The sequence below is a fragment of the Myotis yumanensis genome, unplaced genomic scaffold, assembly GCF_028538775.1.
Source record: "Myotis yumanensis isolate MYYU_CA2020_CCGP unplaced genomic scaffold, mMyoYum1.0.hap1 SCAF_7, whole genome shotgun sequence".
In the NCBI taxonomy this organism is placed as follows: Eukaryota; Metazoa; Chordata; class Mammalia; order Chiroptera; family Vespertilionidae; genus Myotis; species Myotis yumanensis.
In genome coordinates, this window is record NW_027223758.1 from 65392550 (window position 1) to 65417219 (window position 24670).

The 24670-nt window shown below is 56.9% G+C and overlaps 1 protein-coding gene across 1 annotated transcript in view; it reads left to right on the plus strand.

Moving 5' to 3' along the window:
* PLXNA1 (plexin A1) overlaps positions 1–24670 on the plus strand; it is a 51716-nt gene that overhangs the window by 24472 nt on the left and 2574 nt on the right. Inside the window, exons 10-31 of the mRNA XM_070420742.1 lie at positions 2407–2607; positions 4414–4510; positions 4581–4774; positions 4887–5038; positions 5121–5241; positions 5595–5731; positions 6931–7098; positions 7661–7754; positions 7958–8197; positions 8282–8425; positions 8743–8977; positions 11546–11688; positions 12989–13245; positions 13582–13648; positions 19872–20018; positions 20122–20281; positions 21075–21178; positions 21671–21767; positions 22128–22318; positions 22438–22607; positions 23780–23992; positions 24068–24218. Of these exons, the coding sequence (XP_070276843.1) occupies positions 2407–2607; positions 4414–4510; positions 4581–4774; positions 4887–5038; positions 5121–5241; positions 5595–5731; positions 6931–7098; positions 7661–7754; positions 7958–8197; positions 8282–8425; positions 8743–8977; positions 11546–11688; positions 12989–13245; positions 13582–13648; positions 19872–20018; positions 20122–20281; positions 21075–21178; positions 21671–21767; positions 22128–22318; positions 22438–22607; positions 23780–23992; positions 24068–24218 (3483 nt within the window). The remainder of the gene's footprint in view (positions 1–2406; positions 2608–4413; positions 4511–4580; positions 4775–4886; positions 5039–5120; positions 5242–5594; positions 5732–6930; positions 7099–7660; positions 7755–7957; positions 8198–8281; positions 8426–8742; positions 8978–11545; positions 11689–12988; positions 13246–13581; positions 13649–19871; positions 20019–20121; positions 20282–21074; positions 21179–21670; positions 21768–22127; positions 22319–22437; positions 22608–23779; positions 23993–24067; positions 24219–24670) is intronic.

Below are 24670 nucleotides of genomic sequence, written 5' to 3' on the forward strand. Positions count from 1 at the left end.
TGCCGGCCGTGGGGCACTGGGCCTGAACTTCCGTGGACAGTCCTGGGGCAGAGGAAATGCATCACGCACAGGGTCCCTGCCATGCTGTGGGCTTCTCCTCACAGAGCCTCCCCTGGTCACCCCTCACATCACCCTCTGGACCTTTGTTGAACATCATGGGACAAGATGGCAGTGTGGGGCAGGCTGAGAGCAGGCAGGGGCTGAGGGCATCTGGGCGTGACAGTGTCTGAGAGTGAGAGTGAGTAGTGTGAGGACCAGGGGCATAGAGGGTGGGCAGTGAGCTTGCTGGGAGCTTGGCCTGTGTGAGGAACTGGGCCAAGGTGTCCTGGAGTGGGCAGGGGCCCTGGGGCAGCAGGAAGCTGGTGGGGCTGATTCCAGTGGGGTTAGTGACTGTGGGGTTTAGGAACCTCGGTGGGCTGTTGTGGGCCTCAATGGCCAGGGGAAATAGAGCAGCAAGTGCAGACCCCTCCTGAAGAATCTTCCCATGCAGGCCAAGCGGGGAGTGATTGTGGGTCCAGGGAGGGTTATTGGGGGATGGATTTATTCCACAGATATGCCATCATAAGCTGTAGTCCCAGGTTTTATGGGTATGTTTATCAGGAGTGTAACATCCGCAGACAACCAATCCTATTGTTTGTAAGGACTTGTGCTCCCAGCCCAGGTCTCTCCTTCCCATCTCTTGTTTGGTTTTGGCTCCTCTGGGGCCACCCCTCACTCAGGAGCTTGCTCACTCTATGGTGTCTTGGTTCCCTACCCCATTGGAAGGAGTCCCCAAGAACCCCACTGCTTGCCCCGTCCCTGTACTCTCACGTGTGCTCGGGTTGTTTGAGGTGGAAGCCACCAGAGCATGTTAGGGAAGGGCGTAGAGGAGGCAGCTGGTGCAGGTCCAATGCCTGGCAGGGGTCCCATGTAGAGCACCCCCGAAGCAGAGCCCACACTCACTCTGAACCCAAACCTAGAAGCTAGGGCTTTCTGCCAGGAATGGGAGGGGTGGCCAGCATAGGACAGTCATGTGCCTTCCCTCCTGGTGGCTTCCTTACCAGGAGGGACTTGCCCTGGTCATGGTGTCCCTGAAGTGGAATGGAAGGGAAGTTTTCTAAAGTCTTACTTACTGTGTGTAGGCAGAAGAGTTCTGGGTCAGGTGACTAAAAGTTTAACTTGAGTCATATAAACAGTTGTGGCTCCTCACTCACTTCGTAGATTTGAGCCAGCTACAGACCCAGAGCCCCCTGAATGGGCAGAGATGGGTCCCCTTAAGGAAGAGTCCTGGTCCACATTACTCATCTTTCTCCCAGCTCAGCCTGGTCTCAGGCCACTGGTGGTGTCTGAAAGGAATGTCAGAATCCTTTTCATGGCTGAGGTGCCAAGGCCCGGCCAGAGAGACTAGCTGGGGGTCACAGGGCCTACACTCTGAGACTGACAGTGGCGCTGGCTCCTAAGCAGCCGAGATAGTGTCCACAGAGTGGAGGTGTGAGGCGGGGGAACAGTGAGAACAGTCCTGGTGGCCAGGACGAACCAGGGCTGCTGAGGGGTCCAGTGGGGATGACAAGGTCTAGGGAGGCAGCAGGAAGATCCCTGGGCCTGGTGGCTGGGCTGGGCACCCCTTCAAATGGCAAGGAGAGTGCTGGCATAAGTGAGGGCCCCTGAGTGCAGGGTAGGTGGTCTTTGGTACACGTCACCATCATCTGCCTCTCCCTGGTGGAGATGGGGTCACCCTGTAGACCCAGGGGAAGTAGTCAGCCCGCCTGGCTCTGCTCCCCCAGTGTCCCTTACAGGCTCCAAAACCTCTGCAGAGCCAGGCCTGGGCCCACGCTCTGCTGGGAGATACTGCAGGCCTTGGGGATTACGGCCTGTTTTCAGCATCTCTATTTAAAGCCCAGCTCAGTAGCATGCCCCTGGGTCTGTCTCCTCCTGTGGCTGCTGTCAGTGTGCTGCAAGGGAGCTGGGCTGTTGCGTCAGTTATTGTTGCCAAAATGCTGGCCCTGGGGGCCCGACTGTTTTTCTGCCTGACTATTTTTACATGCTTTCAGAGCTTACAGCCCCAGCGCTCACTCTTGGCTGCTTCTGTCTCAAGGGCCTTTTCAGCTGTGGACCAGATGGGACCTCTTGGTTGCTGAATGGTGGGGTCCTAGAGCATTAGACAGAGCACACTGAGCCCAGAGTGGGGAGGGCCTGCCCCAGGGCACAGAGTGCAGCCACATAGCCTGGCAAGTGTAGAACCCAGGCTTCCTGCCTCTGGATCAGCTGCCTGTTCCTGAGGTCCTCAGTCTTCCAGTGTATAAAGTGGGCACAGTGGTGCTTGCCCCGGAGAAGCACGGGCTCTGCACATAGATTGCAGTCTGGGCCACAATGGGGTACCTGTTCACTGGCCCCTTCTACGCTCAGCTGAAGCCTTGTCACCCCCAGGACTGCCCGCAGATCCTGCCCTCCACCCAGATCTACGTGCCAGTGGGCGTGGTGAAGCCCATTACCCTCACTGCCCGGAACCTGCCGCAGCCACAGTCGGGCCAGCGTGGGTACGAGTGCCTCTTTCACATCCCGGGAAGCCCGGCTCGTGTCAACGCTCTGCGCTTCAACAGCTCCAGTCTCCAGTGCCAGAACTCCTCGGTAAGGCTCGAGGAGCTGGCAGGGGGCTTGGGGAACCCCTTCTGCTGGACTTAGGATCTGCTTTCTGCTCATGAGCAAAAGACAGGGCACAGTCAGGTGTTCTTCGAGCTCCCAAGGTGTCTGCCACGCCCCTAAGGCATGCCTGGGTGTGCGGGTGGGGCACTGCCAAGAGCCACCCAGATGTTTGGAGGGAGCACATCTCAGAAGTGGGAATGGGCAACTTAGATGTGGGCTTTGCGTGGGGTCTTGGGAACGTGGGTAGGAGGCCAGGTTGAGGGTGTGGAAACTCCCACATGCTGTCATTACCCAATGCTTCCAGAGGGCCAAGGTCAGGGGGATTGTGCCCAAGTACTCGGCTCCTTTTATATCTCCCGTGGCCAGACACAGACACTGTTCATAGCAGCCCATGCATTTGCACACTAGTAGGCAGGTGTTGCCCCAGTGCCAAGAAGCAGCCACATTTGGAGCCTTGAATCTAATAGGATGACATTTTCAAAGCTTGTTATCCAGTTCAGTGGATTCAGTAACGGTGATCTCTGTAGAGCCAAAACCTTTCCTGTGGGTTGGGGGAGTGGTGGTCCTGAGAGGCCTTCTTCCAGCTCTTTCTGTGACTGCTGGCAGGCCTCAGTTTCCCCATCTGTTCAGGAAGAATAGTCAGGAGAGCAGGGGTTTCCTGCGGTGGCCAAGGCCCTGTTGGCTCCTGAGTTCTCTGCAAGGCCTGTGTTTGGCCCCCACCCTGTAGAATCCCAGGGGAGGGGTCCCTTGCCAGTGGTGGCAGACCCTTTACCAACCTCTCCTTTTTCCTAGCAGGGTGGGCTGGCGTCTGGGGGTCATAACAGGCTCCTGGGGGCAGGTCAGCCAGCTGGCTGGTGCTGGAGTTCCTTGTGCCCTGCTGCCTGAGCTATCCTTTCAGTTCTCTCTCTTCCTTACTATATCACTGACTCTGCCAGCCACACCTTCCACCTGCATCTCTGTGGGGCTCCCTGGCCTAGCCTTGTCCACCTTCTCCTTCCTCTCCGTCTAAGGCCGTCTGTCTGTGTGTCTCTCTCTGTTTCTCTGTTTCTTCACCATTCCTGAGCCTCTGCCACCTCGTTCCTCGCACTCCTCATCCCTTCTGCCTCTCCCCTCTCACCAGGCCCACGTTTATCTTTTCTGTAACCGTTTTTAAAGGGAAAGGGAGTATCAGGAAGTGATAGGATCCAGCTAAATTCCTGCAGATACAATGACGATGGATTGCTCTGGGATGGAGTGGAGGGCCTCAACTGCAGACAGTGGGGCACAGCAGGGAGTGCTGGGCCTGAGCTCCTGGGAGGGGCAGAGGGCTGAGCCTCACCTGACAGTGCTTTTTGCCAGCCTATGCCCAGAGCATGGGGGCACACAGCTTGTACCTCAATTCGCAGAGCATCTCTGACAGGCATCCAAGGGGTCCAGCTAGGAAGTCCTGAACTCCGGGTGGGGGAAGTAGGGAGGTCATCCTAGAGGATACACCTCATATGCTGCTGGGACAGAGGTTTGCCTGGAGAGCGGGGGCCAGGGCCACTGGGAGGGAAGACCTGGGTTAGGGGCTTGAGGGAGAGCTGGGTGTGGCAGGAGAGGATTAGTCCCTAGGCTGGTTGGCGGCCAGGTGTTTCTGTTGGGTACCCAGCTCTGGATTGGAAACACCAGTCTGGACAGGCAAGGCCTCCAGACCCTGCCCCACCAAGCTCGCTCCCAGCATCCAGCCCCAGTGGTGGCCAGGAGGGTTACACAAGCCCTGACCTGCCTCCTGGGGTTTTGGCCTGACTCTGTACTGTATACTGTCCGCAGTACTCCTACGAGGGTAATGACATCAGCGACCTGCCTGTGAACCTGTCGGTGGTGTGGAACGGCAACTTCATCATCGATAACCCTCAGAACATCCAGGGTGAGCCGGGTGGGATGGCACTGGGGGTGGGGCCGTGGGTTGGCCCCGCTGACTGTGTTCCCCCCTACAGCCCACCTCTACAAATGCCCGGCCCTGCGGGAGAGCTGTGGCCTCTGCCTCAAAGCTGACCCTCGCTTCGAGTGCGGCTGGTGCGTGGCTGAGCGCCGCTGTTCCCTGCGTCCTCACTGCCCTGCTGACTTGCCTGCTGCCTGGATGCATGCCCACCATGGCAGCAGCCGTTGCACCGACCCCAAGATCCTCAAGGTAGGTGCACCTCTTGGGCCACCGAGGGGAATGGGGTCTCTGACTGCCCAGCTGCCTCCCTGTGCAGCTCCTCATGGCCCTTGCTGGCCTCCCACCCTCTGTTTCCCCACAGCTGTCCCCAGAGACAGGCCCACGGCAGGGAGGCACCAGGCTTACAATCATGGGTGAGAACCTGGGCCTGCGCTTCGAGGACGTGCGGCTGGGCGTGCGAGTGGGCAAGGTGCTGTGCAGCCCTGTGGAGAGCGAGTACATCAGTGCCGAGCAGTGAGTGCCGCCTGGAGAGGGTGGGGAGGCCCTGACGCCCAGCTGGTTGCTGCAGCCCTCTGAGGCCCCTGGTGCCCCACAGGATCGTCTGCGAGATCGGAGATGCCAGCACAGTGCGGGCCCATGACGCCCTGGTGGAGGTGTGCGTGCGGGACTGTTCCCCCCAGTTCCGGGCCCTGTCGCCCAAACGCTTCACCTTTGTGGTAAGCCCCACCCCACCCAGCCTGGAACCCTTTCTTCCCATGAGGCCTCAGGGCTGTGAGGCCTGTCCCTGCAGGGCCTGGCTTGGCCCAAAGGCTACCTCCAGTGTGGGGCTCCTTGTCCTCGTGTGGGCTCTCCCCACCCCCTCGTGCAGCAACACCCCTACTGGTCTCCATCTCCCCTCCTCATCTCTGGGGTCTGACTCCAAGTTCCTCTGTACACTTTGGGCCCTGCCTGTGGGCTCTGTCTGAGAGTCCATGAGCACAGGGCCTGGGCAAGGCTGGAGATGCAAGCAAGCCTCTGGGCCAAGGGGTAGGCCTTTCCTGGAGCTCCAGCAAGTTCCTTCTTCCCACAGACTCCAACCTTCTACCGCGTGAGTCCTGCCCGGGGGCCTCTTTCGGGGGGCACCTGGATTGGCATCGAGGGCAGCCACCTCAATGCAGGCAGTGATGTGGCCGTGTCTGTTGGCGGCCGGCCCTGCTCCTTCTCCTGGTAAGGGGTGTGGATGGGGTTGGGGGTGGGGTGGTAGGTATAGCCCACCTTCCCCCGGTGGTGGTTGGTTCAGATGGCTGCATGTCCCCTCCGGTTGCCTGGGAAACAAGGGGAACCTGGAGAGCCTGGCCAGGGTGATCACTATGGAAACCAGTGGTAAGAAGGTTACCATGGAGACAGGCTACCTCAGAATGGGAAGGGCAGGTAGACAGGGCTGGCCGGTGGGCAGGGCCTGGGCTCAAGGGACAGGCACAACCACCCTGTCCTGGGATTGAGGGATCCCTTGGGAACATTAATAAGTATTTTTTAAAAATTTTAAGAGAGAAAAAATGCTAACAAAAGCCCTGAGGCTTGAAATAGATAATTTTGGATTAGGGATGATAATGGAGCGGCCCTTTAAATATTTTCCTGTGGTAATTACCCGTTATCAGACTAATTATTGGTGTTTGCAGTCTTGCTGCACTCGCGGGCCTGGTGGCTGCGGGCCTCCCAGCTGTGCTGAAAGAGCTGAGGCGATGGGGACCCAGGTGCAGGTAGTGACTGGCTGGCTGCCCGCCCAGTGGGAGTGACCCAGTTCCCCCGCGCTAGCCAGTTCGTTTTGCCTACTCACAGTCCAGGCCCAGGCTTAGCCCCAGGTTCACATCAGGGGAGGCGTGTGCATCACCCATGTAGCAAGAGTTGGCACTGAGCTTGGCACTTTGGTTCTCATGGCAACAGAAGCCACAGGCTGAGTGGGGGCAGTGCCACAGCAGGTGGGAAGGTCAGAGTTCCCCAGTCTCTGTCCCACCAGCCATCCCTGGACCTCCTGGAGTTCCCTTAAACTCAGCAGCCTGCTTGTGGGGACTTCCAGGCTGGGCTCTCCAGTCCGGGCATGGGCGTGGCTGGGTCACCTGGGGAATGAGCCAGGGTTGCCCCTTAGCTAGTGGGTTGGTCAGATAGGGCCTCGAATACCAAGCAGGGCAGTTTGGAAGGAGAGGGCCAGGATGGGGTCCAAGATGGGCAGACAAGCACCTGACCCCTTGGAGAAAGCAGCTGTAACAGTCCTCAGGTCCTGGTGTGGCCCCGTTTTACAACTGGGTAGGTAAGGCCTGGGGCGGAACTTGCCCACATGCCTGTTTTTGATGGAACCTAGAAACTTAGCCCACCTGGGAGGTGAGCTGTAGCACCCACATCCTCACTGTCCCATGGGGCCCCTCCAGGAGGAATTCCCGGGAGATCCGCTGTCTGACACCCCCAGGGCAGAGCCCTGGCAGCGCCCCCATTGTCATCAACATCAACCGTGCTCAGCTTACCAACCCTGAGGTGAAGTACAACTATACCGAGGACCCCACCATCCTGAAGATTGACCCAGAGTGGAGCATCAACAGGTGGGGCTGCCCCAGCCTGCCCTGAGCCCCAGCCTGGCCACTGCCCTCGTCCCGTGTGGTGCTATGAGGACGGAGCTCTTGCACTGGGTTCTCCTCTTCCTCTTCCTTGTGTGGTCCTGCCACCAAATTTTTGGTGGTTGTATTTCTGGTGGTTTCCTTACAGTGGTGGTGCCTTGTGCAGAGCTGGGCAGGGTGTGGCCAAACCCTTCCTGTACTGCCTAGGTCTGTCTCTGTGGGTGGGAGTAGAAATAGCAAAGTTTAAGACTTTGGTCACTCTCCTGCTGTAGATGCAGCAACCTGGAAAATCGTGTTACACAAAAATTTCTCTAAACTCTGATGTTGCACTCTTTAAAGAAAAAGAATAAAGATGTTCCAGCCACAGCTCTCAGGATAATGGATCCCTGTCCTCAGATGTGGCTGATTTAATCTGAGTTCTGGTGCTGAAAGATTGTATCCTGCTTATGTCTTCTGGGAAGCTGGGTGGTGTGTCGGGACCCACCTGTTTGTGCTGGGCTGGGACAGAGAGCTTCACCCCATGACCCCTCATCCCCTCATCTTCTAGTGGAGGGACCCTCCTAACAGTCACAGGCACCAACCTGGCCACTGTCCGAGAACCCCGCATCCGGGCCAAGTATGGAGGTGTCGAGAGGGAGAACGTGAGTCTTTGCCCCTCCCCATACCCTTCCACCTCCTCGGGCAACCCAAGCTACCTTGGCAGTTGCTGTGCTCGGAGGCCCCTGGGAAAGAAGCCATCCCTGGTCTCTGGGTGTGCATATGTGGCGGCAGCCCCTTGGCCCTGCCAGGGCCGGGCTCCATGTGCAGAGCAGCTGGCCCAGTGTCCTCGCACCTGTGTCCCCAGAACTGCCTGGTGTACAACGACACTACCATGGTGTGCCAGGCCCCATCGGTGGACAACCCTTCCCGCAGCCCGCCCGAGCTGGGGGAGCGGCCTGAAGAGCTGGGCTTTGTCATGGATGATGTGCGCGCCCTGCTTGTGCTCAACTCCTCCTCCTTCCTCTACTTTCCCGACCCTGTGCTGGAGCCACTTAGCCCCACGGGCCTCCTGGAGCTGAAGCCTGGCTCCCCACTCATCCTCAAGGTGGGCCTCACTCAGTGGGCAGGAGTGGGGGTGCAGGTGAGACAAGGGCCACTGGGGCTCTAGCTCATCACCCTCCACCCCCAGGGCCGGAATCTCTTACCACCTGCACCTGGCAACTCAAGGCTCAACTACACGGTGCTCATCGGCTCCACGCCCTGCATCCTCACAGTGTCAGAGACACAGCTACTCTGCGAGTCACCCAACCTCACGGGGGAGCACAAGGTCACGGTATGTCCATAGCCCGGTGATCTCTGCCTCAGCCCTGGCTCTGGTTACTGGGTCCCTCATGTCTTTGACCCGCTGACCTAGTCCTACCTGTGACAACCCCAACTCTGCGACTGAGCCCAGCTCCAGGCAAGCCCTAACTTGGCCCTCATCCAATCCATGTACGCCTGGTGGCCTGGTACCTACCCTGGGTCCCCAGTGTCCCCATCCCCACTGAGCAGTCCAGGCCAGGGGAGATGCTGTGGGGATCTTGAGAGTGTGGGCCCAGGAGCTGTGAGTGGGCATGTCGCCTTCTGAACAGCCTGCACCCTCACCTCCAGGTCCAGGCTGGTGGCTTCCAGTTCTCCCCGGGCATGCTGCAGATGTACTCAGACAGCCTGCTGACCCTGCCCGCCATCGTGGGGATCGGCGGGGGTGGGGGCCTCCTGCTGCTTGTCATCGTGGGGGTGCTCATTGCCTACAAGCGCAAGTCTCGTGATGCTGACCGCACCCTCAAGCGGCTGCAGCTCCAGATGGACAACCTGGAGTCCCGCGTGGCCCTCGAATGCAAGGAAGGTCTGTTGGAGCTATGGGTAGGGAAACATGGAGGGGGCGTGGTTCCAGGAATGTAGGGCATGCTGGGGTGCTGCTACTTCTGAGCCAGGGGCTGCCTGCATGCCAACTCCACTCAGTTTGCAACATTCTTGATGGCCTCACTGTGCTGGGCTTGTTCCCAGTGAGGCAGGCAGGGGCCTCACTGGGGCCTGGGGCCTTGGAGTCTTGGGGCCTTGGGGCAGGTATGGCTTCTGTGAGGAGCTGTTTACAATGCAGACTCTAGCCGTCTGAGCCCCATCTTGGCTGTAGAACCTTGGACAGACACATAATCATGGGTGTCTCGGTTCCTTATCTGTAGGATGGGCGTAGTGCCAGTGCCCACTTCACTGGGGGCTGTGAGTGCCAGATGGCCTGTGCAGAGCCTGCAGGGCAGTGCTGCCTGCATGCTCGTGCTAGCGTGGTGGCTCCATGCCTGTGGCCAAGCATCGTGCTGAGTAGGCCTTTTCTTTATCCCTCAGCACATGCAGACCCTGGCCTGGGGTGGCTTTTGTCCTTGAGGAGCCCTTTCTTGGGGAGTCAGGCTATAGTCCTCTGAGGATGGGCATGTGTACGTCTTGACCCTGGGTGTGAATGGCAGAAATCAGCTCTGACTGGCTTCTGCAGGGGAAGTGCAGAGTATGCTGGCTTCCGGAATGTAAGCCTGTCAGGAATCTCTTCGTCTTGGGGCTCCTCACTCCCTGTGGTGACAAGATGGCCATAGTGGGTGAGCTTAGCTTCCCTGCTGTGCCCAACTCCGGCCAATTCCTGATGTCATACCTGGTCACGTGCTCCCTAAGCCTGTGACTCTGAAGCCCCTGATGGAAAATGGGTGGACCCCAGGGGCAGGTGAAGGTGGTCCAGAGAAGCAGGGGGGTGGGGAGTTCTGGAGGCAGAGGCCACAGATGTCGGAATTGTGTGAGCAGTGGCTAGCGGGTCAGCAAGCTGGAACAGAGGGCATCCCCATGGGCTTCTTGTCTCTTCCTGATGTTTCACAGGAAGGCCAGTGTGCTCGAGGTGCCATGGCTCATCCCTGGCAGAGTTGAGGGCAGCACTGCTGGCTGGGTGGGTGGGACCTAGTACTGGCAGCAGGGAAGTGGGGGCTGGGGCCATGGGCAATGGGCTGTACAGTGGTCACTTGAGGGTTAGGTTCAGCTACCATGCATGTGCCTTGGCCCATGATGGCTGGCTTCCCTGGCTAGGTATGAGATGGTGCCTCAGGGCTAGGTCCCCAGCAACAGGCCAGCCCCTACCCACTCCTGGTCTCGGGCTCTGTGCATGTCTCTGAGCAACATCTAAGGAGCTGGGGATGTTAGGAGGGGTGAACAGCAGCACTGGTGATAATCATGTTATTGGATGTTTGTGAGGTGCTAGGCACAACCGTAGCATTTTGCTGATATTGGCTAGTGAATGCTCACAGTTCTAGAAGGCAGACAGTAGCAGTGTTCCTAAATGTGAATGAAGAAAAGGAGCTAAGTGTTAGGGCAGGCCTAAGGGCCTCGAGGTCATAATGAGCCTGTCATCAGTTGTTAACTTGAATGGGACCAAGGTATCCCTTTGCCGAGTACCCTGCCAGTCCTGGGAGCCTCCTCACTCCCCGACAGACCTGCCTGCCACTGATGGGACATAAGCAGGTTTGCAGGGACCAGAGGGGAGTTCTGCAGGCGGGAACCTCTACTGGAGCACGGACGGCTGCCCACTGAGGCGGGTGTGCATGAAGCCTTAATCTGCCAGCGTGTGTAGGTGCAATAGCTGGTGGGCACCCCGGGGCAGCCAGGTAGAGATAAACAGACGCCCGGCAGCCGTGCTGAAGAGATGAAGGCCCGGCTCTTAGTTAAACTTGCTCAGAGCCCGCCAGGCACTCCTCTGTCTCCTGATCAGATAGTTCATCCCTTGGGCTGCTGCAGGGTCAATACCTCACACCTCTGGAATGTTTCCGTCAGGGCCTGCACCTGCCTGCCTTGTTTCTGAGAGAGGCAGAGCCACCTGGAGTGGGTGGGCAGTGTAGCGGCCTGCAGGCCTGAGCTGTGCATTTGGTGGCTGTCAGGGTGGAGGGCTGGGGAGATTGCACAGCCCCTGGGTCCTGGCATCTCTGCTGCCCACCATCTCCCTCATCTGGACATAACTCTTCTTTTTCCAGGCGGCTGAGTCCAGGGGAACCAGGGTGGGCGGTTGGTGCTCTCTCAGGTGGCAAAGAGCTGACACCCATTGTTACTCCACCCCCACATGCCAGTGTGCGGTATGAGGGGTGAATGCCTGTCTTGGGCCCAGGCATTCCCTGGTATTGCTGCATGTTGGGAGCTCCATGTACCTGGGCCTTGTCCAGTACCTTCTCTGCTCTCATCTTGGCTAATCCTGTGATGACTCAGAGAAACAAAGGGATTTTGTCCCTGTGTTAGGACCAGGGAAACTGAGGCATAGGCAGGTGCAGTACTTTCCTAAGGTCACCCAACCAGTGAGCAGCAGAGCCAGCATTTAAGCCTGCCCCTGAGTGGGGGTCGGGGAGCCTGGAGGCCAGTGGGGCACCTGCCTTGATTCCTGGTCTGGCCATAGCCTTTGCAGAGCTGCAGACGGACATCCACGAGCTGACCAATGACCTGGATGGTGCTGGCATCCCCTTCCTCGACTACAGGACGTACGCCATGCGGGTGCTCTTCCCCGGGATTGAGGACCACCCAGTGCTCAAGGAGATGGAGGTGGGCTGCTGACTGGGGCTCATCCCACATCCACCCGAGGGGCTCCTGGGGTGCTGGTGGGCAGCTGGAGGGTCCTGATGGATGGCTTGAGCCTATAGGGAGGGGAGCTGGGAAGCAAGGAGGAAGGTCAGGAAGGGGTCTGGGGTGGGAGAGTCACAACCCAGCAAACCATCCCAGTGACTGGGCTCCTTGGGGCCGCCTTGGTTTTGTGGAGCCCTGTAGTCCATCTCATACACCCTGCAGCTCACCTGGTCTGTCTCCTGGGTGGTTCTGAATGCCAAACCTCACTGGGCAGGAGCCCAGCCAATGTAAGCTGGGAGGTGTGAGTGCCCAGCTGAAATTCTTGTGGCTGTTGGGGCAGGAACGCGTGACCGAGGAAGCATGGAGGCCGTCAGAGCTGGGCTTTTCTCTGAAGATGTTGTCAGAGTCCTGGCTGTTGGCACAACACATCTTTAGGGGCCTCCCAGGCAGGCCAGGAGCCCAGTTCCTAGCTGGAAATAGCCAGGGCTCTGCAGATCAGCTCTGTCGTGTTCTCTAGCCAAGGGCATCCCTTCTCTGCACACCTTGCATGTTGGGGGCCTGCTCACCTGTGCAGTTCCATTGGTGGGATGTTTCCTCTTAGGCTGAACCTGAAAGATTTCCTGTCACTCTGGCTTGGGCCCAGGCATTCCCTGGGATTGCTGCATGTTGGGAGCGCCATGTCCTCTGTCAGGTCTCTCCTGATGTTGCTATCTGCTGTGCTGGTCCAGCTGCTTTCATAGCTGTGACTGTGTGTTCTTCTTGGGACCTGCCATCTGTCTGCCTGAGCTGGGAGCCAGGTGTCACTGGTGGCCTCTGCCTGACAAGCCTTGGTACAGATAAGAGAACCAGCCACGCCTGCATCCCACCTCTTTTTCCACCTCCATGCCATGTGGCCCTAATAAGCCTCTTCCCCCACTGGACTTCAGGCATCTTCCATGAAGTGGGGAGGGTGGTTTCTGGGTTGATGGTTGTGGCAAGAGCAGAGTGAGTGCCCAGCAGATGGGGTGTTGGGTTGTTCTTCCAAACTGCTAGATGGTGGCAGGAACAGGCCCTCATTCTACACCCCTCGCTGACGCTGGTATGCCTGGGTCTCTGTCTGGAGTGGGTATCTCAGGCAGCTGCCAGGCTACATCCATTCTGCTGAGGACTGTTGAGGCCTTGACACCTGTCAGGGTATCACCTGCCTCTGAGGCCTGCTCTGTGGCCTTGCCCTGCCCCTCCCCTCCGTGACAGTACTGGATACCCTGCTGTGAGTCTGAGCAAGCTCCTGTCCTCCCAGGTCCAGGCCAATGTGGAGAAATCACTGACACTGTTTGGGCAGCTGCTGACCAAGAAGCACTTCCTGCTGACCTTTATCCGCACGCTGGAGGCCCAACGCAGCTTCTCCATGCGCGACCGTGGGAACGTGGCCTCGCTCATCATGACAGCTCTGCAGGGCGAGATGGAGTATGCCACGGGCGTGCTCAAGCAGCTGCTGTCTGACCTCATTGAGAAGAACCTTGAGAGCAAGAACCACCCCAAGCTGCTGTTGCGGCGGTGAGCCCACACCTCCTACCTGCAGTCACCAAGGCCTGCTGGGTGCTCGGCCTGGGGCGTTACTGTAGCGGCTCTGGGGAAAGCTCTGGTTTCCTCTGGCCAGATATTGGTAGTGGTGACCTGGTGTGTTGGGCATGGAGCTCCACTCTGGGGCCATCAGTGTCGGGCCTGAGTCATGCTCAGAGGCCTTCTCTGGGGCCGAGGGCTGGGGTCTCCACCACAGCTCCCCAGCCCATGAGTGCCTTTAGTGCTGTAGGAAGGGGTGATGGTGGGGGTGGGCGTTTTGTGTGGGCCTGGCAGTGGAAGTTATGTCACCCTGCCTCTGTCTGTCTCCAGGACCGAGTCAGTAGCAGAGAAGATGCTGACCAACTGGTTCACCTTCCTTTTGTACAAATTCCTCAAGGTAGGTGGGCTGGGGAGGAGAGAACGACAAGAGGGTGTTGGGGAAAGATGAATGGGTGTGAGGAAAAAAGGAGGCCAGAGATGCACAGTCTCAGCCCAGAGTGGCTCAGAGTGGACTCCCGCAGGACATGCACCCATTGGCCCCTCTCCTGTCTCCATGAGGCTGTCCAGGCCTCACCCAGCCACCAAGGCAGGAATGGACACCCCAGCTCTGAGGCAAGCTGTCTTGGGCCTCAGCTAGTGTGCGGCTGAGCTGGAGTTTGAATACAGGCCCAGGTCTCTGCACTGTACCCATGGCTTGGAGCTAAGGATGAGGGGGGACAACCTGGCAGGGGAGTCCATGTGTCCAGCACCCAGGCTGGGCCAGCCTGGGGAGACACCTGGGGCCTCCTGATGGCTCTCGTTGTGGGGAGAAGCTGCACAGACAAGCCCCAGTTCAGGCTTGGGAGCGTCCCTCACCCCTAGAAGACAGGCCCTGACCCGAGGCCGTCCTCAGAAGGGGTGGAGGCAGAGGACACAAACTGCAGCCCCGGGCCAGACGTGGGTCCAGGTGGATCCAGTGTGGCTGCAGGTAGAGAGTGGGAGATAGCTCAGACCCAGGTATCTGGTTTCCCTTGAAATCTGAAGGCTTGGCAGACACACTCACAAGGTGGGGACAGTGGGCCCCAGGCCAAGCCTGGGGTGTATGTTCATACGTGTTCCGCTCATTTCTGACCTCTGTCCCAGGTGTATGTTCATACATGTTCCACTCATTTCTCTGACCTCTGTAGACGTTCTGCAGATGGCCAGCATGATGGGCAGTAGAGCCTAGTGGCCTGAATATCCCTGTGGTTGCTTCTTAGCCATGGACCTCCGTTTCCTGTGTCCTTACTGAATCAGGGACACCCAAGGGGGCCTTTAGCCCTTCACTCAATGCTGTTGGGCCCAGGCCCTGGTGGCGTAGAGGTGCCCAGAGCAGAGTCCTGCCTAGCTGGGAGAGAGGGTAAATGGGAATTGGGACACGTGAAAAGGGGCAGATGTCAAGGGGTGGGTGAGGTTTGAGGAAGGAAGGGAAGGAGTTGCTTAGCAAGGCAGAGGGAGCGACGGCTCTGAGGTGGGGGTGAGGTACTGTGTGGACAGGGAGACAGGCTGTGCAGGGCTCATCTGGGAAAATCCAGGCCTGTGGAGAGTGTCCAGTAAATGCTGGGGTTCTTGTTATGTTGAGCTGGGAGCCTGTAAGGAAAAGTTGTGCATTTCCTGTAAAATTCTGTGAGACGGTGATATATTTACACGCTCATTGAATTGCACTCTGGAAGCCAAGAGAAGCAGGTTTAGAGGACACGAGCCACTGGGTCTGAGCTGCCTTAGCTTCATCGACCCGTCTGCTCCTGAGGCTCCTCAGGCGGAGAAAGGGGCCCCAGCTTGACAAATCCAGTCGGAGGCCTGGATTGGGTGGGTGTGTGCTATGGGGTGCCAGGTGGAGGGTCAGGCTGCAGGAAGTAGGCAAGTGGGGCCGGCACGGGGGGTTGAAGGCAGAGCGGTTGAGTGGGTGCTGCTATCAGGAAGCTGTGCTGTGGGCTCGAGGGTGGGGGCTACTTCATGGAGGGTCGGGTCGGGTATCGGATAGGGGGAGAGGAGGCCAGGGCTGGCCAAGGGAGTGGGAAGGCAGTGTTGGGAGTACAGGCCAAGCTGACTGGCCCACCCTTATGGGGTTCCATTGAAGAAGCTGAGCAGGGTGTGCTTCGATCTGCTCAGAGCACCCCCCCCTACTCCCAAATCATGTTTGCCCCTCACGATATGGATGTGTGAGGTGCTGGGCAGGAGGAACTGGCCCAGAGCCATTTGGTTCTGCAGGAGGGGTACCCGGCACTGGCTCAGGCTCCTCCCGTCTACATTAGCTGGCCACTGACTTTGTGCCACAACTGTTTTGGTTTTTTCAGTGTATACGGTCACTCCTCTGTGTCTGCAGGTCCTATATCCATGGATTCAACCAACCACAGATCAAAAATATTCAGGAAAAGAGATGTTACATTGTCACTGACGTGTTACTATGTAGTTAGGCCTATGATGGTTGTATCTACACTGGATTAGGTACAGACTTTTCTTGTCGTTATTCCCTAAACAATACAGTATAAAACTATTTCCACAGCATTTACATTGTGTTAGGTATTATAAGTAATCTGGAGGTTATTTAAAGTAAATGGGAGGATGTCTGTAGATTATATGCAGATATTATGCCACTTTATATAAGGGACTTGAGCATCTGCAGATTTGCTATGGGGGAGGTCCTGGAACCAGTTACCGTGAGTACAGAGGGATGAGTGCACTGTATTTTTTTTTTTTTCAGTTTTAGTAAGAAATAATTGACATGTATCACTGTATAAGCTTAAGGTATGCAACATGAGGGTTTGATTTACAAATATTGGGAAATGATTACCACAAAGCTAAGGTTAGTTAACATCTCCATTTCATATAAATAAATAAAAAATTCTCGTGATAACAGCTTTTTTCTCCTTGGTCCATACTTTGACTTGGTACACTTTTTTAGAACAATTTTAGTTTCACAGCGAAATCAAGCAGAAATTACAGAGATTTCCCATGTATCACGTGCCCTCTTACAGCCTCCCCATTATTACATCCTCCACCAGAGTGGTGCATTGGTCACAATCGATGAACCTAAGTTAAAATAACATCCCCCAAAGGCCATAGTTCACGTGAGGGTTCACCCTGGGTGCTACACATTTGGTTTTGGACAAATGGTAGTGACCTGCACCCACCATTACAGTATTAGTAATTTCACTGCCCTAGATGCCTGTGCGCCACCTCTTCACCTAGCAACCACTGATACTTCCCTGTCTCCATAGTTTTGCCTTTTCCAATATGTCCTGTAGTTGGAATCATACAGTATATAGCCTTTTCAGACTCCTCTTTCATGTAGTAATATACACTTGAGGTTCCTCCATGTCTTCCCATGGCTTGAAAATTCATTTCTTTTTAGTGTGCCATAAATTGTTTTTAAACACCCCAAATCCCTGTCATTCTTTACTGTCTTTAAGAAACAAACAAAAATTGAACTAGAAAAGTAACCCATGTTCATTTTAGATACCTAGACATCACAGAGTGAGTGTAAAGGGCTGAGCCGTTCCCCTCCCCCTCCCATTCTGGGGTAACCACCATCAGTGTTGGGATGTGTGTCCTCCCACGCTGGGTTCTGAACTGGGAAGCAAATATCTATAAATAGCGTCTAGTAAGAAGAAACCCTGGTGTTGTACCTTTTCTTCCCTACAGGTCCTTTCCATTTTAGGGCCATACATTTTGCACTGCACTGTGCTTCCCCTCCTCGGGCAAAGGTGTGGTGGCCGCCTCTGCAGGTGGTTTTCCTTCTTTTTTAAAAAAATATATTTTATTGATTTTTTACAGAGAGGAAGGGAGAGGGTTAGAGAGTTAGAAACATCGATGAGAGAGAAACATCGATTAGCTGCCTCCTGCACACCCCCCACTGGGGATGTGCCCACAACCAAGGCACATGCCCTTGACTGGAATTGAACCCAGGACCCTTCAGTCCGCAGCCAGCGCTCTATCCACTGAGCCAAACCGGTCAGGGCCCGTTTTCCTTCTTGTTAACAGTTGCATAATGTTCCCAGTGTGAGTGCTGTGCTTCCGGAGGTGGTAGGAGAGGTTGCATTTTTCCTCTCTGTGCCCTGCACTGTGGCCAGCATGCTGATCAATGATCTTTGCGTGTTCATGCTGAAGTGGATATCCAGAACGATGATTGTAGGTGATCAGGCATTTTCATTTTTTATTGGAATATATGCTGCCAAGTTGTCCTGCAAAAAAGGGTTGCACCGATTCAGTGTTTGAGAATCTTACCCAGGCCTTGGATAGCACCTACTTTATCAGCTTTCTTTTTTCATCTTTGCCAGCTGGTTGCTTTAATTACTGTTTCTCTAATAACTTGGGCATCCTTTTTTGATTGGCCACTTTTATTTTTTTAATGTCTTTTTTTAATCCTTAATTGCTTTTGCTTTTTTAGAGTTATTTCTTCCAGTATTTTATGCAGGTTTTTTTAAAATACAAAGTTTCCATTTTGTATAACTCCTGTGTTGTTCATAGAATTGATTTTTATTTGTGTACTCTGTGAGGTAGGCTCCCACTTGATTCCCCCTCCCCCCTCCGAAGTGGAGAAACACTTGTCCTAACATCATTTATAGAATAGACTATATTTGTATTATCTTTGTACTTGAAAATTCATTGGTAGTTTCTGTATGTTCAGAGCTGGGGCTGGGAGGCATTTGAGGACATCCTTTTCCCTCACTTTATAGGAAACTGAGGCCCAAGGAGGGTAGGACTAGAGGTCCTTGGGTTCTGGGCCTTCCTGTCTCCTGGCCTTAGATCTTCCGTTCCTACTTTGCCCCATCTGGGCAGGTTTTGCAAGAGTGGTTGGAGCCAGCACTGGGGAGCCTGCTGGCTGGGTCAGGAATAGATAGCCGGCTCAGCCTGCGCCCTCTGAGGACACTTGGCATTTGAGGACTAGGTACTTTGGAGGTAGATGGATCTGGGTTAGAATCCTGGCTTCCCTTATTCACTGTGTAACCCTGGGCCAATAACCTCTTCCTTCTGACTTTTAGAAATACCCCTTTCTCCTCTGCGCGGTGCAAGCAGGGGAGGAGCCTTGGGCGGGTGCTTGGCCTGTCCCCCAGCCACTCCCTTCGGATGGGGTTTGCAGGAAGAGGCAGCTATTAATGGCACTGCATCCTAATCTGCACCCATTCTTGCCTTCTTCCCAGCTGACTTAATAAAGTCAAGTTTGCAAATGAAACATAATTTAGAGGTAGGCATGTCGGAGAGTCTGGGGCTGTTTCTTTAATTATTGCAGATGCTAACAAGGTGCCCAGAGCATCTGGTATGGGGCAGAGCTGCTGCTTGTGTGTCGGAGGGGGTGGGGTGGCCAGGATGCTGCCTTCTTGGAGCACACTCCTGAACTCCACCCATCGGGGGCCAAGGCAATGCTGGAGCCTGTGCAAGGGGCACAGGAAGTCAGGTCCCTTGAGGCGTGGCTCTTACAGTCAGGGCCAGCCCCGGGGCAGACAGGACGGGTGAGCTCTGATGTTGGCTTTCTTCCCTTTGCTATAAGGACATGAGCCTCTTCCTTCGACAACTCTTTTCACTCATGGCATCTGTTGTCCAGCAGTGTCTGGAGCCCCAGGCATACACAGGCTCCGTGCTAGGTGTTAGGATGTAATGTGGGTGAGCCGGCTGTGCTCTGGCCCTCAGGCAGCTTCCACTCCAGCTGGGAGAGAGCCTCACAGAGAGCAACAGCAGCCGGAGGTAGTAGCAGGGCCCTGATGGTGATGAGGGCCAGCAACTTTGGCCTGGTGGTCAGCGGGAGCTGTTCTGAGAAGGCAGATTGGGTGGAGTCCAGAAGGGCCAGTAAAGACCAGAGGAGAGATTGCTGGCTGCAGGGACAGCAGTGCCCAGGCCCTGAGGTGGGACAGTAGGTGGTTGGAAGAGCAGGAGACAGCTTTCGTGGCTGCGATGTGGTAGCTGGGGGGCAATGGTCAGGATGGGAGCAGAGCAGATCCTCACAGAATGCCCAGAGGCCACCCCACAGCACCGTGGCTCTGGACTTCTGTGCCCCTCAGTGCTGGTGAACTGCCCTGTGTCGGTGCATCCGCACCTCGCGAGTAACAGAGCGGGGCAGCCCTCTACCTGCAGTGGCGGGGGTCCCAGTTAGGATGGCCCCTGACAGCCAACAAATCAAGGTCATACCAAGTTCTCTATGGCACAGGGTTGCCCATGTTGTGGTCCATGGGGGGCCAGAGTACAGTGTTGGCACCTCAGGATCCAGCAAGTGGGGTGCTAGGGCACTGGCTAGGGACTGGGGCAGTGGACCCACTGAGGCCTGAGCTGGGGGGACTCAGGGCTTTCGTCTTCCTTGGCATGAAGGCCACGTGGCCACATCGCGTTTTCTGCTGTCCTCGTGACACTCTTTGCTAAGGTCGAGTTGGGGTTTTCACGTCAACATTCATAGGGGCAGCGGGTCTGTTTAACTTACTCTCTTGCACAGTCTTTGTTGGGCTCTGGAACCAGGCTTCTACGTGCCTTCTTAGAAGAATTTGAAAATGTTGCTGATTTCTCCTTGCGGGAACGGTGCTGAGGCACCGGAAGGGTGGGGGCGGGTGGGCAGGGCTGGAAGTCCCTGGGGTCCTGGCTGCAGCCTGACTGCCCACTCACCTGTGCCACAGGAGTGTGCAGGGGAGCCTCTGTTTATGCTGTACTGCGCCATCAAGCAGCAGATGGAGAAGGGCCCCATCGATGCCATCACGGGTGAGGCACGCTACTCCCTGAGTGAGGACAAGCTGATCCGGCAGCAGATCGACTACAAGATGCTGGTAAGCGCAGGCCCAGCGTCCTGCCCTGCCCCCCACCCATGCTCTCCCCCAGGCCTACTCCCTGAGAGGTGAGTGCTGATGCTGCACCCCTCCTTGCCCCCAGACCCTGAACTGTGTGAACCCTGAGAACGAGAACGCACCTGAGGTGCCAGTGAAGGGACTAAACTGCGACACAGTGACGCAGGTCAAGGAGAAGCTGCTGGACGCTGTGTACAAGGGTGTGCCTTACTCCCAGCGGCCCAAGACTGGGGACATGGACCTGGGTGAGTGAGGGAGGGGTTCCATGCTATTTGGCAGTGTGGCTGTGCTGAGGTTCTGAGCAATGGGCCTGCCAAGGTGGCGCCTCCCAAGGTGTGCAAGGAGTTGGGTTTAGGGGCTGGAGAAGTTCAAGCAGGGCCTCTTGTTCCAGGCCAGGCACTGGCTGCTGGTGGAGGGTGCTGGAGGCCGTGGAGGGGTGTGAGGGCTTGAGGGAAGGGATCTAATTCCAACAGCTCTGGATGTGGGCAGGGCAGGGTGGAGGCAGGTGGGGTTGAGGATGGAATCAGGGAGTACACTTAGAGGGCCACCCTGTCCAGGTAAGGGTCAGGGATTGGGGTCCCACTTACTGGAGGAGGACGGTGGGCCATCGGAGTTGGGGCAGGGAGTGGCACTGTGGCTCATGAGCTGGGCATGTAGGGGTACCCACAGAGCTGAGAGGGGTGGCAGAGGAGGAGCAGCAGGCCTGGGACTAGGGAGTCCCACCATAGATGTGGCTGGAGAGGTGGGGGCACCACCATGGAGGCCTTCAGTGCCAGGCTGAGGGGTTGGAAGAGCTTCCTAGAGCTCAAAGGCCGGTGTTATGTGGGGGTCGGCTGCCTGGGACGGGACAGCTGCCGCTGGGGGCACATGCTTCCTGCTCTGAGCCAGGCTGCGAGCTGCTGGGAGGGAGGCAGGGAGGAGGCTCTGCACTAAGTGCCCCTGGGACACCCGTGCTCCTGGGCTGAGAGGGAGACCAAGGAAAGGGGGAAATGAGGCACCTGCCTGTGGCCCCACCCCTCACCGTTTTCCTCTCTTCAGAGTGGCGCCAGGGCCGCATGGCAAGAATCATCCTGCAGGATGAGGATGTCACCACCAAGATTGACAACGACTGGAAGAGGTTGAATACTCTGGCTCATTATCAGGTGACCCTGCACCTCCCACCCTCGGGCCATGGCTCAGCCTCTCCTCAGGCTCCAAGGCAGTGCAGAAGCTGGTGTCCAGCCCCTGGTTGTGTATAGGCAGCAGATGTTGGCAAAAAGAGGGACATGGGTCACATGTATTACCTTCCCAATCCCACCACTGGGCTCATCTGGAGGTGTACCAAAGGCTAGCCTGGGTTTGCTCTCTCCCTGCTATGGTCAGTCCCTCTTCACGTGGCCCTTGGCCACTCGCCCATCTGAGGGGCATCCACTGCCTCCTGTGCTCTGGGACTGAGCATGGCCTCTGCTCTGGCTCAGAGGAGCCCCTTTGCGGTGGGAAAGGGCAGGGTGTGGGTGCTGGGTGCAGTGGGCCTGCCACCTGACTGGGCTCAGAGTGGTGAGGTTACTGGCCTCCAGCACAGCACTAGGAAGGACTAGAGGTGTCACCACAGCTCCCAGCGGTGGGTCATGAGTCTCCCGGCCCTCTGCCCACAGGTGACGGATGGGTCCTCGGTGGCTCTGGTGCCCAAACAGACATCGGCCTACAACATCTCCAACTCGTCCACCTTCACTAAGTCCCTGAGCAGATATGGTGAGAGGTCGGGTGGGGCAGCGGGCAGGGCTCACTGGCCTGGAGAGCACGCCTCCCCTGGGCCCTTCTGCGGCAGGGCCATGCGGAGGTCAGAAGGGGCACATCACGGGCCATCACTTGGACACAGCCTTTCCCTCAGTTTGGAGGCTTCACCTTACCCTGTAGCACACACCCATACACAACATGTCATCCTCTGTCCCTCACAACCCAGGGAGCGGGGGCTGAGGACCCTAGTTTTCAGAGGTGGAAACTGAGGCTCAGACAGAGGAGCTTCTAGTCCGAGGCTGCCCAGCCAGGGCCAGGGCAGGGTGTGGGTGCTGGAGGCAGTGGGCCTGCCAGCTGACTGTGTGGTGCCTGCAGAGAGCATGCTACGCACAGCCAGCAGCCCCGACAGCCTGCGCTCACGCACACCCATGATCACACCTGACCTGGAGAGCGGCACCAAGCTGTGGCACCTGGTCAAGAACCACGACCACCTGGACCAGCGGGAGGGTGACCGTGGCAGCAAGATGGTCTCAGAGATCTACCTGACGCGGTTGCTGGCCACCAAGGTAGGCCTGGATGGGCAGGCGGTGGGGACGTGGGCGCAGCACAGCCAGCTGCCCAGGTCACCAAGGAGCTGAGGGGCTGCCGGTGGTGCCCTGGAGCTCTGTGCCTTTCCTGCCTGCAGGGTACGCTGCAGAAGTTTGTGGATGACCTGTTTGAGACCATCTTTAGCACGGCACACCGGGGCTCGGCCCTGCCACTGGCCATCAAGTATATGTTCGACTTCCTGGACGAGCAGGCTGATCAGCACCAGATACACGACTCAGATGTGCGCCACACCTGGAAGAGCAACTGGTACCTTTGGAGTGGGATTGGCAGTTGGGCAGGTGGGGCACAGCCAGGGAGGCGGGGGCTGAGCAGCTGTGAGAGGCCTGTCCTCTGGGTGCCCTGTTCTGATGGGTGAGGGGAAAGGCTGGCCTGGGTTTGCTCTCTCCCTGCTATGGTCAGACCCTCTTCATGTGGGCCTTCCTGATTCACCCATCTGAGGGCCTTCCACTGCCCCCCGAGCTCTGGGACTGGGCATGGCCTCTGCTTCAGCTCGGAGGAGCCCCTTTGCTGTGGAACCTGCATGTCTGCACACATGGCTCTGTGCAAGGGTGTGAGTGTGGGCTTTGTGTGAGAAATGAAGTTGATGGACCAGGCCTGTGCCAGTCATTGGCAGTGATGAGGACAGCAGTGGTAGTGACAGCAAACACTTTGGGACTCTCACCCCCTCAGGTAGTCAGCACTCCACCCCCAGCACCCACTTCTCAGTCGGCTTTTGTCTCCCTGAGCCTGAGCATGTGCCCCGCGGCATCTGGCCCATCTCCAAGAAGCTCCTGGGCCTCTGGCCTCTTCCCCTCTGATCCTTGGTAGCTTTTCCCCCTGCAGCACTCTGGTCTCCACATGCTGCCACTTCCCAAGCCTGGATGCAGCCCTGGGCCTCGGGTTTGGCCTGTGCTGCCCATGGGCCTTGGAGGGGTTCCATGGGGCACCAAGGAAGGAGCATCGTCTGGTCTACACCATCCAGGAGAATTCTCTGCAATGACAGAATGTTCTAGATCCAGAGTGGTGGCTGTCGGCCCCGTGTGCCTACTGAGCATTGACATGTGACTTCTGCAGCTGAGTTTCTGAATTTTTAACTTTGTTTATTTCAATTTAAACAGCCGCAAGTAGCCCAGATGATGGCTGTTGTAGGCGTGGCATTTTGGGCACAGAGGTCAAATGTCTGTGGGATGTGACCCCTGGAGCCCCTCTGGGGCAGAAGCAGGCTTGTGATCGTGTGTGAGTGCATGTGTACGCCTGTGACCATGTGGAGGACTGTCCTCCCGGAGTGCGGGTGGCAGGAGACAGCTCTCACCTCCTGAGAATCCTCGCCCCTCTCGAGGCCTCAATTTCCCCATCTGCATGGAAATCCATGGTCACAGAGAGTCAGAGCCAGGTTGGCTGGGAGGGGTACTGACCATGCATCTGACCTGCCCACGCAGCCTGCCCCTGCGCTTCTGGGTGAACGTGATCAAGAATCCGCAGTTTGTGTTCGACATCCACAAGAGCAGCATCACGGATGCCTGCCTGTCGGTGGTGGCCCAGACCTTCATGGACTCCTGCTCCACCTCTGAGCACAAGCTGGGCAAGGATTCGCCTTCCAACAAACTGCTCTACGCCAAGGACATCCCCAACTATAAGAGCTGGGTGGAGAGGTGCGGCGAGTGTGCAGGGGGTGGGCGGTAGCAGAGGGCTGGGACCCAGCTCATGCGCCAGCCATCTGCCTGCAGGTACTATGCTGATATTGCCAAGATGCCTGCCATCAGCGACCAGGACATGAGTGCATACTTGGCCGAGCAGTCACGACTACACCTGAGCCAGTTCAACAGCATGAGCGCCTTGCATGAGATCTACTCCTACATCACCAAGTACAAGGATGAGGTGAGCACAACAGCCTTGCCCACCTGCTCAGCCCTTCACCAGGCCTTGCCAAGCAGGGCTCCCTCCCCAGGGCCCTTCTGCCAACCGCATCCAGTGCCTGCCTCCTCCGATCTGCTTGCCCATTGGCCACCTCACGTGCTGAGGCAGGGATACAGCGCTGTTTGATTGTCCATCAGGCCTGGCAGGGTCCGGCTGGGCTGTAGCAGGCCAGGGAGCATGCTTCTGGGCACGGGGGGTTGGGGGAGCAGGGGAGCAGATTGTAGTGGCTTCCTAAAGTGGAGAACACAGGTTGGTGAGTGACTGTTCTTTAAGGACCCATTACAACAAGCATGTCAAACTCGCGGCTGGCGGGCCACATGCCTCCTTAAATAAATGAGGCATGTGGGCTGTGAGTTTGACCTGCTTGCATTACAAGGTTGATGGGCCTGAGCGGGCATCTCCAGAGCCTTCCT